This window comes from Opisthorchis viverrini, assembly GCF_000715545.1.
Source record: "Opisthorchis viverrini unplaced genomic scaffold opera_v5_182, whole genome shotgun sequence".
NCBI classification, from domain to species: domain Eukaryota; kingdom Metazoa; phylum Platyhelminthes; class Trematoda; order Opisthorchiida; family Opisthorchiidae; genus Opisthorchis; species Opisthorchis viverrini.
In genome coordinates, this window is record NW_008751838.1 from 981595 (window position 1) to 996189 (window position 14595).

At 44.6% G+C, this 14595-nt stretch overlaps 1 protein-coding gene across 1 annotated transcript in view; it reads left to right on the forward strand.

Moving 5' to 3' along the window:
• The window catches only part of T265_14363 (hypothetical protein), a gene marked incomplete at both ends in the record, with an annotated part of 17694 nt that extends 4098 nt beyond the window's left edge, over positions 1-13596 (forward strand). Inside the window, 6 exons of the mRNA XM_009173303.1 lie at positions 2222-2363; positions 2969-3019; positions 8493-8603; positions 11762-11893; positions 12825-12861; positions 13220-13596. Of these exons, the coding sequence (XP_009171567.1) occupies positions 2222-2363; positions 2969-3019; positions 8493-8603; positions 11762-11893; positions 12825-12861; positions 13220-13435 (689 nt within the window). The remainder of the gene's footprint in view (positions 1-2221; positions 2364-2968; positions 3020-8492; positions 8604-11761; positions 11894-12824; positions 12862-13219) is intronic.
• Positions 13597-14595: the final 999 nt, after the last annotated feature.

Below are 14595 nucleotides of genomic sequence, written 5' to 3' on the forward strand. Positions count from 1 at the left end.
CCAAAGCCCTTGGCTGGAAAGCCTAACCGCAGGGCAGCGGTGTTTGGCGGGGAAATGCAAATGCATTACCTTTTCTACGGAACAATTTGCCACACATGTTCCAACCCCCAACCTGGAGGGCCAGGAGACTGTGTTCGTCAGACCTCTGCCCATGGACCAACCTGGTACGAGAGACTCTGTGAGCATCGAAGGGACACTCCCCAGTATATCTCATTGGGTCGTCGAGGGTGCTACGGTTGAACAACGTGTATGTATGATGTGTTGCATCTTTCTCTCTATGACGGACACTCCCCAGTATATCTCATTGGGTCGTCGAGGGTGCTACGGTTGAACAACGTGTATGTATGATGTGGTGCATCTTTCTTCTCTATGACCTCTGTAAAGAATTCTTGTGTATAGAGGAATATCACTGGCGGAAGTTGGTTCGTCAAGTGATTGCGACTTCTGGTACATTTTTTGTCAAAAGCGTTTCGTATGAGCTCTGAGTCTACCTTGTCATGTGGCATCACTTGTTCGACTTGGTCACTCAACGACCTTTTGGACCGTTTACAACATTCTGTTGAACGAGACTTTACTTCCATCAACTGCCGATTGCCCGTTTTCCCCTTTTAGTTACCAACCCGTTTTGGTTGCTTATTGGATTATTTATTGCTATTTTAGCCATTAAACTTATACAGACCAGAAGGTAAAGTGCCGAGAATATCGGTGCTCTTCAATCTTAATATGCCACTACTGCCCTGATCATCGAAATTGCCATCCGCTCTACTGCAGTTTATCCAGTGCAGAATCATTAAAACTATCAAGTTCCCTCCATCTCTCCATCCTTTTCCGCCATTTTTCTCCCAACCTAAATCTACCCATTGAACTATCCATTCCTATCTACTTACCCTTCTTGATCCACTATTTTTTGACAGCTTGTCCTGATCATAAATCAAAGTCCTTGGGACGCAAACACCTAAGAATTTCGGTTTCCTATTTCGAGCACGCAGTTGTCCACCAAGTCAAACTTCTATTTTGTGTATCTTACTTTGCTCCGTTGCCGTGTTGCTTATTCCTTCTTAATTCTATCCAACCCAAAGTTGTAGCGATGTCCCTTCACAGATCAGTAGTCTGCAAGCATTTATCAGAGATGTAACATCTCTTCATTTCACCGTTGATTTCACGGAAATCGGCCATAGGATCTGGCTTCCACAGTCCCCATCCGCAAATCTTTCAATGTGTTACATTTAAACAACAATTATTCCTCCTTCCCATAGACATTTCCTTTCGGAGATTTTCACGAATCTGCATGCGCATGGTCTTCAGTTAATCAAATGTTTAGTTTACATGTATCTAAACCCCTCTTGAGGTTTCGAATTTCCCATTTATGTTTTTTGGGGTTTTGCTTGGGTCTTTGATCGTTGGCTTTTATTTCCTGTGCAATCCATTTTTGCTTAGTAGGAAGTGGAATGGCCTCTATGAGCAGAATCCAATTGAAGTGGGTGGGTTCTACGGTTAACCTTAGTTGATGCTCCTCTCAAAATACTCCCTATAGCGGAGACTTTTTCGCCACGAGAGTCATGTCAAGTTTCCAACGTTTTGGCCGGGTTGGCAGACCGTTGGTTATCTGCTTATCTGAGTTGGCAGAATCAGGAATCCAAACTGCCGAGGGATGGCATGTGAAACAACTTTGATTGGTGATTCAGAGTGCTCTGACTACGATGGTTTGGCCATGTGCTGCGCACGCCGAAGGACCGTCTGCTGAGACGCATGTTTTCCTCCGTGCCTCCTTCAGAATGTTGCAAACCGAGAGGTGCACAACGTATGATTTGGCCGAAGGGCGTGAAAGTTTTGGGGTCTTTGGTGCAATATGCCTTCCAGGCTCTAAGTATAATTACGGCAGTGAAGTATCAATGTCAACACTGATGTTGCTGCCTTTGATGATTATGATGATTCAGAATGGTTGTTGGTGAAGGCGTTCACAGAGATGATTCGTCAAAGATCTCGAATTACAGTCAGTTCTGTTGGAGTGGTCAGGAGTGCGATATAGGAAGAGCATGTTGTACGTAGAAACATAAATTACAGTTTACGACTGGGACATAGAGTATTTATTCCTTCTTCAGGAGGGTCGCATACTAGGTCCTAGCCATTGTGGACTCTCCCCCTAAGGGAGTATCACTTACTTACTTACTTTCGATGAGCGGTTTTATATTACTCTATCCTTTCCACTTGCTTTGCATAGGTCCACCAAATCACTTACACTTAATGAATGCAATTCATCAGTTCTCGGCGGGGGTTCAGTCGGCTCGCTTGGATGACGCGAATTTCGAACATGACACTCAAGCCTCTACCGGCGGCACTACTGGCGATTGGCTTATTGTTTTGTGAGTTCTGAAGGGCGTACTCCCATTTGTGAAACCTGACACTGCCCCTTCCAGTGGCACACTTCAATTTTTTAATTGACTGCATTGTTGAGGTATGCGTTTGGACAAGTGATCCTATAGCATTAGGAGCAATTTTCGTTTTGACCTATGATTGTGAAGTCTGCAAGGCAGTTGTTTCACTGAGATCACATTTCGCTCTATTAAGATTCAGTTGTTAGTGATCATCCATTTGTGGCAAGGTATGAGTGCCTTACTAACAGCTACTATTTCTCTCCTAGCTAATGGACGGTCGTTCGGCGGTCATGATATGGTGGATTGCTTACGCTACCAATAATGCACGTAATTTAAACTATCATCCTCATCTCTGTCGAACCCGTTTGAACTGATTCCATTCACTATTGTCATTTTTACGAACCACCCGCAAGGTCACATTCGGAGTTGAGTGATGCCCAAATTATTTCATGAACCCTTCGAAAGTATGAAGTCTTGTTTTAACTACAGTTCAACCTTCAGTACATTAGGCTCCGCGCTTGCTTTCAAGCACATGCTCTTTGTGTTCTTCTCGTTTCACTTGATGCCGTCTACTCGATCCTTTTACTTTTCAGTGACGCAATGACTGAAGCCAGCTTACACATCTACGATGGTCTATCTCTTAGGTAGGTTTGCACCAGTGGTGGGTTGGAAGAGTCCAGTTGAAGAGATTGAAATTAGTGGTGTGCACCTTTCTATCTCACCTACAGGAAAGGTTTGCCGTGTTCCATCTTTGTGCCATTGTTATTATCCGTTCTCATGATTTACCGATGTTCCGACGTACAGGATGAATCGCTGCTGACAGTCGTAATTTCTTACTTTTCCCTCCCAGTCTGATGTGATTTTTCCACTTTTACGGAACATAAGAATTTCGCCAATTACGAGCTTGATGAGTTTGGAGCGATCATCAGCTTAGGTGTCGGATGAACTCTTCAGCACGTACGAGTTGTACAGTTCATGCGTCTCACATTGCCCACCTTCCTCATCCAGATTAACTCCACAGGACGACTCATTCCCTAACCGGACTAGATCAGGTTCACCTATCATTGTATGCTGGGCTTATGTTGAGTGAGGTTCGCAAACGACGCAGGGTTGATCAGTCTACTGGCGTCTCACTCTGACAAGATGCTCGTATGTATTTGTTTTTATTATAGACACCTTATCCTTATTCGTTTTCCTTAAGGACATAGTACTTCTTTGCAACAAGTCCCTCCAATTTCCATTTCTTCCTTCTATTTACTAGGGCTTCTCACCCTCATGGTTGTATGGCAGCTAAGCATCAGTGTGCATTATTAGTGTATTGCTGTCGTTGATGACGAAAGACGGACGCTCACTATTTGAAAACCAAGTGTGGAATCATTTGCCGATGGTCTTCGACGCCGCGCCTCAGGATCATAGGATGAATCAATGGGAGTCAATAGGTAGGCCTAGTTACTGGCCATCTTATGCCACCTTTAACTTAGCAGAAAAGCGAAACATCTTCACATCTGTTCGGAGGCCATCACAGCCATTAGGCCATCTCCTTCAGTCGGCTATCGCCATACGCTTAGTCTCTTTGTCATTGTGAGTGAAGCTAGAGAAAACGAAACGTGCATGCTTTGGGGTTTTGTGACTGAGTAGCTTACCTAGGCTCCTCAGTACCATTAAACCTCGTCTGGTGACATTAACACGTGGCCGGCCTACGGAGCCTCAACGTCTACTCGGAACTCCTGTCGTTAATTGTAAAGGTAATCGTAGGTGATATTTTGTGTTAAGCTGGACGTTACCCCAATTTATGCGCGATCCAAGATTATAGTTGAAGGTTTGTTGGTAGTAGAGGAGATTTTCCTGTCGTTAATTGTAAAGGTAATCGTAGGTGATATTTTGTGTTAAGCTGGACGTTACCCCAATTTATGCGCGATCCAAGATTATAGTTGAAGGTTTGTTGGTAGTATGAGGAGATTTGGGAATTCTGGTGAACGTTTCGTCATGTTCAAGACTCTCTGGAGTTTCGTGGGACATTCACACCGCTGATTATTCCCAATAAGCGTGAAACAGCTGCACAGTGCTTCTCGGTCTTTCAGCATATATTGGCTTAGGATGAAATCCCCACCGAAATTCCTAAATCTCCTCATACCACCAATAAAATATCAGTAGCTCATAGGAGGAATAAAATTCACCCATCGAATGAAACTACCATCCGAGAATGTGTTTCCCGAGGAGCCCGTCAACACTTGTGACCACCTGATGTGGATACCGTGATTAAAGTGTGAGCGGCTCTATATCCAGTCTGATTGAGAGCAGATCACACCGCTGTTCAGCCACTCTGGGTCGACTGGTTGTGTGTTCAACCACTGACCGGAAGGTTGCGGGTTCGATGCTTACTGCTGATGATTTCAAGTCAGTATGTAGCATTTGTTACTGCCTTTCGGCATAGATTGGCTTCACTTACGGGATGGAATCTCCACCCAGCAGAAAGTTTTTTTATTCACTCTGACCGGGCTCCGACGACTCACTCCCTCGCCCCTTTTATCCTTTTCGGTGGAAGCGGTAGTCAAACAGCGCAATGTGGCATCCTGTTTATAGCTTCTTGTTAGTAGTTTTAGGAGCATCCACTTGCTCGCTCGTTGATGGCGAACCCCTTTATCGGTTCTTTGTGCACAATACTGACCTAGTAGCAATCATAGCAATCTTATCCTGAGTTGGTTAAGTAGAGACTCAATCGAATTTCCATCCTTGAATACTATCACCTGGAATTTAGCATGGCTTCAGATTATTCGTAATTATGACTTCCGGCGTAGTTACATCCATTTCTGTGAAACAATCAGCCACCAGTTCTGAAACGTCTTATTGTGACCGTCAGACATGTTTATTCCTGTCGTAATGAACAAACTGAACATAATTGCGCAAGCACTGACTGATTATACCATGCTATCGTTTATTTTTGAAGAGCATGGTTACAGACAAAAAAGTAAATGCAGACGATGAATGTGGAAGGATTACAGGAGAATATTAGGTAAAAAGATAGAAGCATCTCATTCGAAGTCATGTCACCAACAGTTCCAGTCAGACAAGATTAATCCCGACGTATGTGAGAATGCTTGGTATGGAAACACGCGTGTAAAGACCAACAACTGAGGAAAGGACAAACAATGCTGAGTGCTCTTCAAGGCGCGGTAAGCACTAGCACAACAGGCACAGCGTTTCCGTCTTACGTGTGAGATTCAATGGCAAGAATGTACACTCGACGCCATAAAAGTGTCGTAAGTACTAAGAGAGCCCACAATGGCAAGCATACACAGGTCACTGAGTATGACCTTAGGAAGTCCTCATCCAATAACGGCCTTGGTGGACTGAGGAAAGCAGATCCCTCGATAAGAAGTGATCACCGGCTGGTGAACCGAAAAGGCGGCATCACAATCGATTGCACGTGTGGCTGAAATTATGGTGGGGGAATATTAATCAGCACGATACTTCCTCTTCTCATTCCACACAGTCACTCCGCACCCATTCAAGACTATGCTGACGTCTATCACAGTCGCTCGGCGCTCCCGAACAGCGATTAGGTCAGGCTTGATGAAAGACGTCAAGGTAGGTGCTCTCAACTCCTCGGAAACGGTGAATATGAAATCACCCGACAATTTAGATGTGATTGCCAGATGACAGTAGGTCTATCCTCTAGTCTTATAATGTGCCTTGGAGCGATACTGGTCATTATAAACTTCGATTTTTCAATGATTTGGTCCGTCACGAAGAGACTGGACCGTAATGTGACAGTGTGTATACCTTGGTTACCCATTGAGCCATACTGCGGGATGTCCGCGCGACACTCGCAGAGTATCCGATCCCAGTTCGGTCGATGGTTAGAGTTCTGATGAACACAGTCAGTTGGTCCTCCGGGTTGTGTGAGGAGGCATTTGACGAAGTGTTCCATAAAAAATGTTCATGTACTTGCATTTCCTGACTGACACCCCTGCGGTCACGTTTTTTAGTCAAACGCCTTGGTTAACGACCCTGGTCGTCCCCCTGACTAGATACAGGCGCCCTGGCCGTATCCCAGCACACGTACGGCGATAAACATAAATGAACTCATGCCACATCAGCCGCCGCGTGATGTTATCAGCTACATCGCCTAACATGCTGCATACAACAAGGCAATTAAGCGAAAACAGGATACTACCAACGCCTCCTTTCTTTCTCTTTCACATATTTTCTCTTCCCACCCCATTAATGACTTTTTCCTTGTAGACCCTGTGGTTAGGTCTGGTGATTCCGTTCGCCCTGTATCGATATTCTAAGCAACATCTGCGCATCATCCGGCGCCGGAATCCTCAGGCATCTCAAAGTCAATATTCAAGCCTCGGTGACTAGTCTCTCTGGCCATTTTCAACATCCGCACACTGAAGTAAGCAGGACAACAAGCTGATCTAGCTATCACACTGGACGCGCTTGGCATTCAAGGGTACTGTATCTCAGAAACAAGAATTCAAGATGCAAACACTGATTGGGCTAACCGCCACATCCCTCTCCACTCGTACACATCTGGTGATCCAGAGGTTGCTGGGATAGGATGTGCGGTGGTTGATCTCATCCTAAGTCTCCGGGCGAAAGGACTGTGAATGTTACGACAGTCGTCGTAACCATCAAGGGCAATTTTTATGACGCCCTGAATGCCCTGTTCCGGGGAGCTAAAAGCCCGAATATCGTTGTGGTTGTCGGAGATCTAGATGCACAAGGGGACAGACTTGGCGCATTTGAAACTCAGGTATGACATGGATTGGACTCGGTACGTACAGACAATGGTGGATGACTGTACACTAAGCGGCGTCCATCAGGGATGCTCAGTTTCTCCATTCCTATTTCATTTCGTGGTCAGTGGAATGATGAGGCCAATGCTGGAAATTCTCGAAAATTCCGATGTTCAAGTAGCCTTTGACGAAGACCTTGTCCATGTGTAATCCATATCGTTCTGACTTTCGAAGCGGAGAAGCTGCAGGTGTTCTTGGATGAACTGACCAAAGCCAATATGCACCTTGCACCCACAAGGTGAATGTCATGCAGGTGGACTTGCAGTCACTGAAAACACCACTTACAACACAGTGGGAGGCACTCGAAGTTGTGGAGCATTTTACGTATCTTGGAATTTGTATTCGTCCTGGCTGTAATGTGACAGATGAGGTCAATGCACAAATCTGTAAGGCCCGGGTGGTGTTTGCTTAGTTGGGACACATGGCGTCAAAGTGGGATATCCCTGAACGTGTATCATGGCGTGTGTATCAGACTTCAGTACGGCTGTTTTGTTGTATGGCTTGGAGTTCTGACCTGTTCAGATGTTTGACAATCGTTATCTCAGGACAACGGCTCGTGTAGGTTGATGTCGGGGACTCTGTAAAAAGGCAGTTAGAACGCGAGTATTCGGTTTTGCCACTTGGACTTCCATTGAAGAATGTTTCCAGCTCCAAAAGCTGTGTTGGTTAGGCCATGTATTGTGCTTGTGGAAGAGAGTGCTGTTTTCCGTGCCCGATTCAAAGGCGAAAACAGAGAGCTGCAGAGGGGTGTGAAAAAGCTTACGAAGCTGCTGCTACTTGTCTACCAGGATGGGGGCCGCGTGATCCCCACTGCACTTGGTTGGAAACGCTGCAAGATATGGCTGCTAATCGATGTCAGTGGTGTTGGTGTTGTCAGTTTCTTTCCAGAATCTGTGTCTGGGTGTGTAGGCACCTCGGAATGATAGTGGTAGGCTGGCACTAATTCCCTGTCAACCCTTATTCTTTTCTTGACAATAAAGCTTTCAATTAAGTCATAGTTGTACGGTGCCGAAGCATCAGTGTTGGGCGCTGGTGTCATACTGTCTTGAATGATGTTGATGATTATCAGTGAACTGGTCTATTCGAATGCAACAAGAGATGCCCTATAGAATAAGGTCACGCATTAATAGGTACCCCATGCACATATTTTGTCTAGATAACCCAATAGTCAATATCCATCCTTGAGCAGGCGCCTTGTACCTAATCGCTAATGTACCTGCCACTTTCTTGACGCTAGTGTCAGCCTGCTGTGTCATTCAACCGCCTCTTTTAATGATGTGGATTGAATAATTAACCGGTTGTTCTTTTTCAGCCTTCGAGCTCGTGGTGTCAGTCTGGGTATTGTAGATCCGGTCCGGTCCAAATCAACCGCAAAACGCTTTAATGTCCGTGCACAATCTGGTCAGTCGATCACCGTTTTGATGTGAGTTCCTTATTCATTCACCTGTGTGTTTAGGTATCTTGGCAGTATTGTAGTCATGCTCGTTGTTATGCTTAGCCCGATTCTGCTGCTGGTAGCAGAGTCATAAAACTAGGCCAAATGCTCCAAAAAAACTGATTAAACGAAGTTGGTTGAAGGAACAAGGAAATGACCGCTACAGATGAAATGCGTTCAATATTTGGGTTCTTCTTCATTCAGCACTTTAAACAATAGTTCCAAAAGAACTGGTTGCCAGAAAATATCACTACTGTTCTGTTTAGGTGTCAGTACCATGGTCCCCTTCAATTGCCATAACATTTATAGCAACTTTCATGGGATTACCCACTAGGCCGCACCTGACTAATACTCAGCACGGAGGATCAAATTTATCAGCTAGAGCGATGCCCAATTTAAAGAGAACAAATTGGAATCCCTCTTCAGTTACCCGGTGTGACTCAATGAGTAGGTAGTATCATATATGGCTTGACTGTAGGAACCCTACCATTTCGTCCCTAGCGAATATTCGGTCCCAACACCCATGGCTTGGTAGCTGTCACGCTCTCCGTGAGGCTGAATCAGCGTTAGACCAAACTACTTAACTGTTCAGTACTGGGCAGGCTGGCTAAAAAGAAGGCAAGACCCTACGGAACTATAAGACGTAACCGCATGTTATGGCCTTTCTGTCTGGTGGCAGAAAATCGTACAAGAACTTTAGATATAATCACGTCTTCCTCGACTGATATTGTGCTTCACTTGCAGGACGAAATCTCCACTGAAAATTCCCGAATCTTTTCACACTACCAACACTTTAGTTTATATTAGTTAACCGACAACACTTGACCACGTGATGTCGGTTCCGTGATTTAATGACTGGTGGTGCTCCATCCTGCCTGAATGCGAGACAATTACACTGCTCCTGCGCTGCTCGTTGTCGAACGGTTAACTGTTCGAACTGCTAGTCAGGATAGGTCGCGGCTTCAAAACCTCCTTGGAGTTTGGTAAGATGCTCATTGCTGATGGTTTCCAATGATGAAACTGCATTCGTCGGCTGCACTTACGGGACGAATTACCACTGAAAATCCGCAACTCTGCTCATAACAATGATATCTGACATTTATTATTTGAGCTCATTTCAAAGACTGATTTTCTCGTCTGCAGCTCGCGAGAAAGCTACGCTGTCACAAGGACAAAAATTCCTTATCGTTTGACTTATTTTAGCGGCATGATATATGCACAGTAGAATTCTTTTTCGGACCCTAAAATGAAGATGATGGAGAAGGAACTGGTACTGGCATACTTCTACCATTATGATGTGCCCATGTCTCCATGCGCTGAATCTGACAACCTAGGAAGAAGCCGGCAACATGAACGCTACTATCATCTTTTAGTTGCCGTTTTTTGTTGTCTCCAGTGAAGCACAGGGTACCCTCTAGGATAGGATGCCCTATCCTCGCCAATAACAGCCAAACTCTCCGCATTCTTCTGCGAATTCACACGCTATCCATCTCGCAGTTTGCGCCATTCTGAAGGACGCGCAACACTCACCGCAGGAGACGATGAGTCGGTGTAGTAACACGTGGCTGGGCCGCCGTAGTTCGTAGTTCTGAATGTTTTCCGCGACGAATTGCTTGACACAACCAGATTACTTCTTTACGTTCTTCTTCTTCGACGTTATCGGATAACCGTAAACCTGAGACATTGGTTGTCAACGATTCACAGAGCCCACATCATCTGCCTTCGGACGTCGTTTCGCAACCGTATAGCAATATAGCCTTTACTGTATCCTGGTAACGGAACCCTTCAAACTAGTAGTCACTTCCAGTCAACAAACGGTGCATATCGGCAAACGTGATGCGTGCCAAATTATGGTCGCTACCTCAACCAGATATTTGGCCGAAATTGTCTCCGAAACCGTTGCGTGCTTGTACTCCGAATGCCGTGCAAGATATGGCTTACTGTCTTTAGAAGTGTAGAGTAAATCAGGTATGTGTTGTGCATGTTGACAAATATTCTAAAAGTCTTGTTTACTTATGTGAATCAGGTGATATTTGTGTTCGCGTGCAAAATGCGATCGTACAATCACCTTTTGCGCCGGTTTTCAGCCTTTCTTTTTTTGATACCTCATACTATACAAATGCGTATTTTATCCTTCAGGAATAAGTATATAACGAATTCATTGTCCTCCGTTCAACTGATACGCTTATCACTTGTACTCCGTTTTCAAACTGCTTGATTTCTTCATTTATTAGCGAGCAGATCTGTCATCCAGGCCCACCATAACTTGTTCATACCTAACCTCACTTAATGGTGACACTTCAATTCACTCCATTATTCATCATGATCGTCCGAAATGCTACGTGTCTGATGCACAAGTGTAATTTTTCACCTGACCCCGTTCTCGATCCCATTACCTATTCTCAACGAATTCTACTTCGAAGGCAGGGTTCGCATTGTGTATGCACTTTCTGACACTGATTAACCATAATTTATCATTTTCGGAAAAGTTTGGTAACAACCGGTAGATTCACTGCTGGGCTACCGATTGTTACCAAACTTCCGAAAACGATGACTACTCAATCGGTTCCAAGCATTTTTCACCTGATTGAACAAACCATAATTTACTTGTTGGTAGTGTGAGGGCCTTTGGGAACATTCTATAAGGATTTTTCTTCTGTAACTGAAGTCAGTCTATGCTGCAAAGCGTAAAAGAACTGTACAAATGTTCCTCCTCATCGGAAACCATGGACAACGAGTGTCGCTGCTCAGCCGCTCGCGGCCGAACGATTTAATCTTCAACTCCTAACCAGGAGGTTGCGAGTTCGAGTCTCCATCGGGATTCGTGAAATGCGTGCTGCTGATGGTTCCCGTTTTCAGCATAGATTGAATTCACGTATAAGGTTAAATGTCTATTGAAAAATAATCCAGTTTTCGGCGAGATCGAATGTCATATAGGGCCACTTTGTTGTCCAATTTTTAAATAGGGTTACGCATATCATCTCATATAGGGCCACTTTGTTGTCCAATTTTTTTTACGCATATCATCGAGACTGCGGATGAGAAAGTTTGTGGATTTGCAATCCATGCAAATCTAATTCGTCCTGAATGACTTCTCGTCGCTTTCGAGTGTGTCTACCTCATCCCGTTGTTGTGTTTTAAACCAGGCTACATCGTTCGCAGTTGTATCGATTCTCCGGTTTCATTCAACGAACTGATTTTGAACGCTTGCTGAAGTTCGCTGCTGGTGAATTCAAGGAACATCCGAAATCGGTAATCCCACGTCCACGGATGCGATTGTAAGCTTGCTCGTTCATTACCTGCATTGTAGCTCGAACTTGTGTGTGTTAATTACGATTCTCAGGTGATTTTTTTTAATCTTTCGATTAGAGGCGCTGTTCAAGTGCCCTACAATGTCATGCATCTAGCTACGTATACAACCTTGCAAAATAGACGTTTGACTAGAATGTACTTGAATGGAATTATCTCTGTTACAAAGGACTGCCTAGTCAGGGTTATCTTGACAAGCCTATAATATTCAACCAAATAACTATAACGGATGACCTGCGTCAATACGATTGGAGCCTTGCATTGACCCGATGTTGTTACCATATCCGGAAACTACAAACCATTTGTTTCCAAGATTCGTGACCAACTTTCTATTGCCTAGTTTGTCAACCAAATTGGCTTATTCAAGAACATGTTGGATGACTGACGATTATGGCTTGTTTATCGCTCAGCTGTTCGAAACCAATGGGTTGATATTTTCTAGAGTACCCGGCTAGTCCAATATTGACTATCGGAACAGATCTAATGTGACCTACAGCGGTCTAGGTTAACCTAGCTATTCTTAATTTTTAGTACCGTTGGTGATTTATGAACAACATTATTGCAAGTCCTGTGCATGGATGACTGGAATGTAGACTCGCCGAAACGCGGGTATAAACAGTGTATAAACCGGATGGAAAGTACTGGTTAACATACGGTTTCGTCTCCCGTCTGTGTCAGCTTGCACTCGGTACGAAGGATGATTTGCATCTTACCACCGCATACGATGCTACGCGACACGGCGCAGCGACTGGTTTCATTTGCACAACTGATTTCAGTTAGTAGATCAGCCTCATCCTGTTGGATTTCCGCATCTGAGAAGTGAATGAGTCGAGAACCCAGGCTGTTATGACCTAGATCAGAGAATGCTTAACGGTTCGCATGATTTACTTTCAATTCCAGCGATGAACTGTTGGACTGGATTGTTGAAAATTACGTGGTAAGTATCGCTTGACGATATCCTTGGCTTGAACCATTATCTTGACTTTATTTTTTATTATTATGAATCGTTCTGCTTCCGGTCACAAACAAGAAAGGCTTTAAAAATAATGTAATTTCGAAGGTGAAACAAACAAGTCTAGCTTAATTCTATTTTAATTTACGCTTCCCGAAAGACGGAGAACATGGAGGTGGTTTAAACTTTTCGTTAGATGTTTGATACGCCCTTCCACATTGTAACCATCCAGAAACAGCTCATCCGTGGCACTGTGATCGTGTCTAATTGTTCTTAATATATTTTTACTCTGGAGCTTCGTGGATCCCTAAATCCTCGCCTTAATTGCTCTTCTTCCACTCAGATACTCGAAGGGTACTACGGTCACGGTTTAGTACTCGCTGTTGGCACCCTTGTTCTTGTGTCTCTGTTGTGTCTGATTGGACTGTTACTACTTGCTGGATTTTGGGTCACACAAATGTCTGGGAGCAATCAACCTGGAAGTGCCACGAACTTTCCGCATGAGCCTAGCGGTGGTGGCGGAAAGCATAGTTCACGGAAGAAGACCAAGAACGAATGATAGTGTTTAATGCTCTCGAGTTGAAATCGCACGCACTTATGACCGAATTTCACTCCGTTCTCACGGTTGTTTTTACGCTATTGTTTAAAAGGGCTGTGACTCCCAATGTACGTTCGGTATTGTACGAAACACTTGCCTTTCAATAAACTATGTAACGTCAACGTTTTGTCATCAGTCAGAAGTTGTGGAACAGCCGGGAAGGCATGCTCGAGTTCTCGACGGAGGACGGTTTTTGGTTGGTACCCAAGGTAATTAACTACACTCTCTCGCACACTGCATCACTTGTTTTTAGAACGGTGCAGTATTAGCACGTCGGACTTCAGCTGATTATCAGAATGGCAAGTTCTTCATCCCCTTTTAACAATTAAGGCTTATGGATACAGTTGAATCCGCATTCTAAGGTGCCAGTGGGCTCATCCACGGCGTTGTAGAGAGTTCTGATTGTTGCCAAGTTTCATGCTTTCCATATGTACTCTGGAGTAACAGTTGAAAACTCTTGGTGAGTCCCGTCCGAGAAATTTTTTCCCTCGGTTTAGACAACTGGAAAATTTCACTCGCCCTCGAAGCCTTACGCTCACTGAGCTTCAACCACATCCATTTACCACTCCCCAATTAACCCGTTCAGCCACCGATCACCGATGTAGGTGACTGACACTGCAGCTCGTCAAAGCACAATCGTTCAACCTGCACGGTCATTTTGTCTCGCTACTCTGCCAGCAAACGGAACACTCGCCTGAACTCAGTTCGTCATCCATTCTCCTCTCCCACACCATCTGTCCTATTCCTCCTAGAAACCAGGAACTCATGCATCGCCTTAATCGACAGTCCGTTAGAGACAAGGTTGATGAGCTATATGCCGCACCCAATGGCTATCGTACAACAGTCAACGGCATCCACGTCCTATGGGTTGCACTTGGTCGGAAAATCAGAACTGATATAATAGACGGATAAAGTCAAGTATAAATAAAACGGCATGCTCTCCACACCATCCCTGTTGCTTTTCAGTCTGTAATTGGCTGAGCAAAGGCTAGAGATGTAACCCCCATCATCATCATCAACGACAGCATGACATCAGTGCTCAACACCAATGTTTCACTGCCGTACAGCCATGACTTATTTGAAAGCCTTATTGTAAAGAAAAGAATAAAGGTGGATGGGGG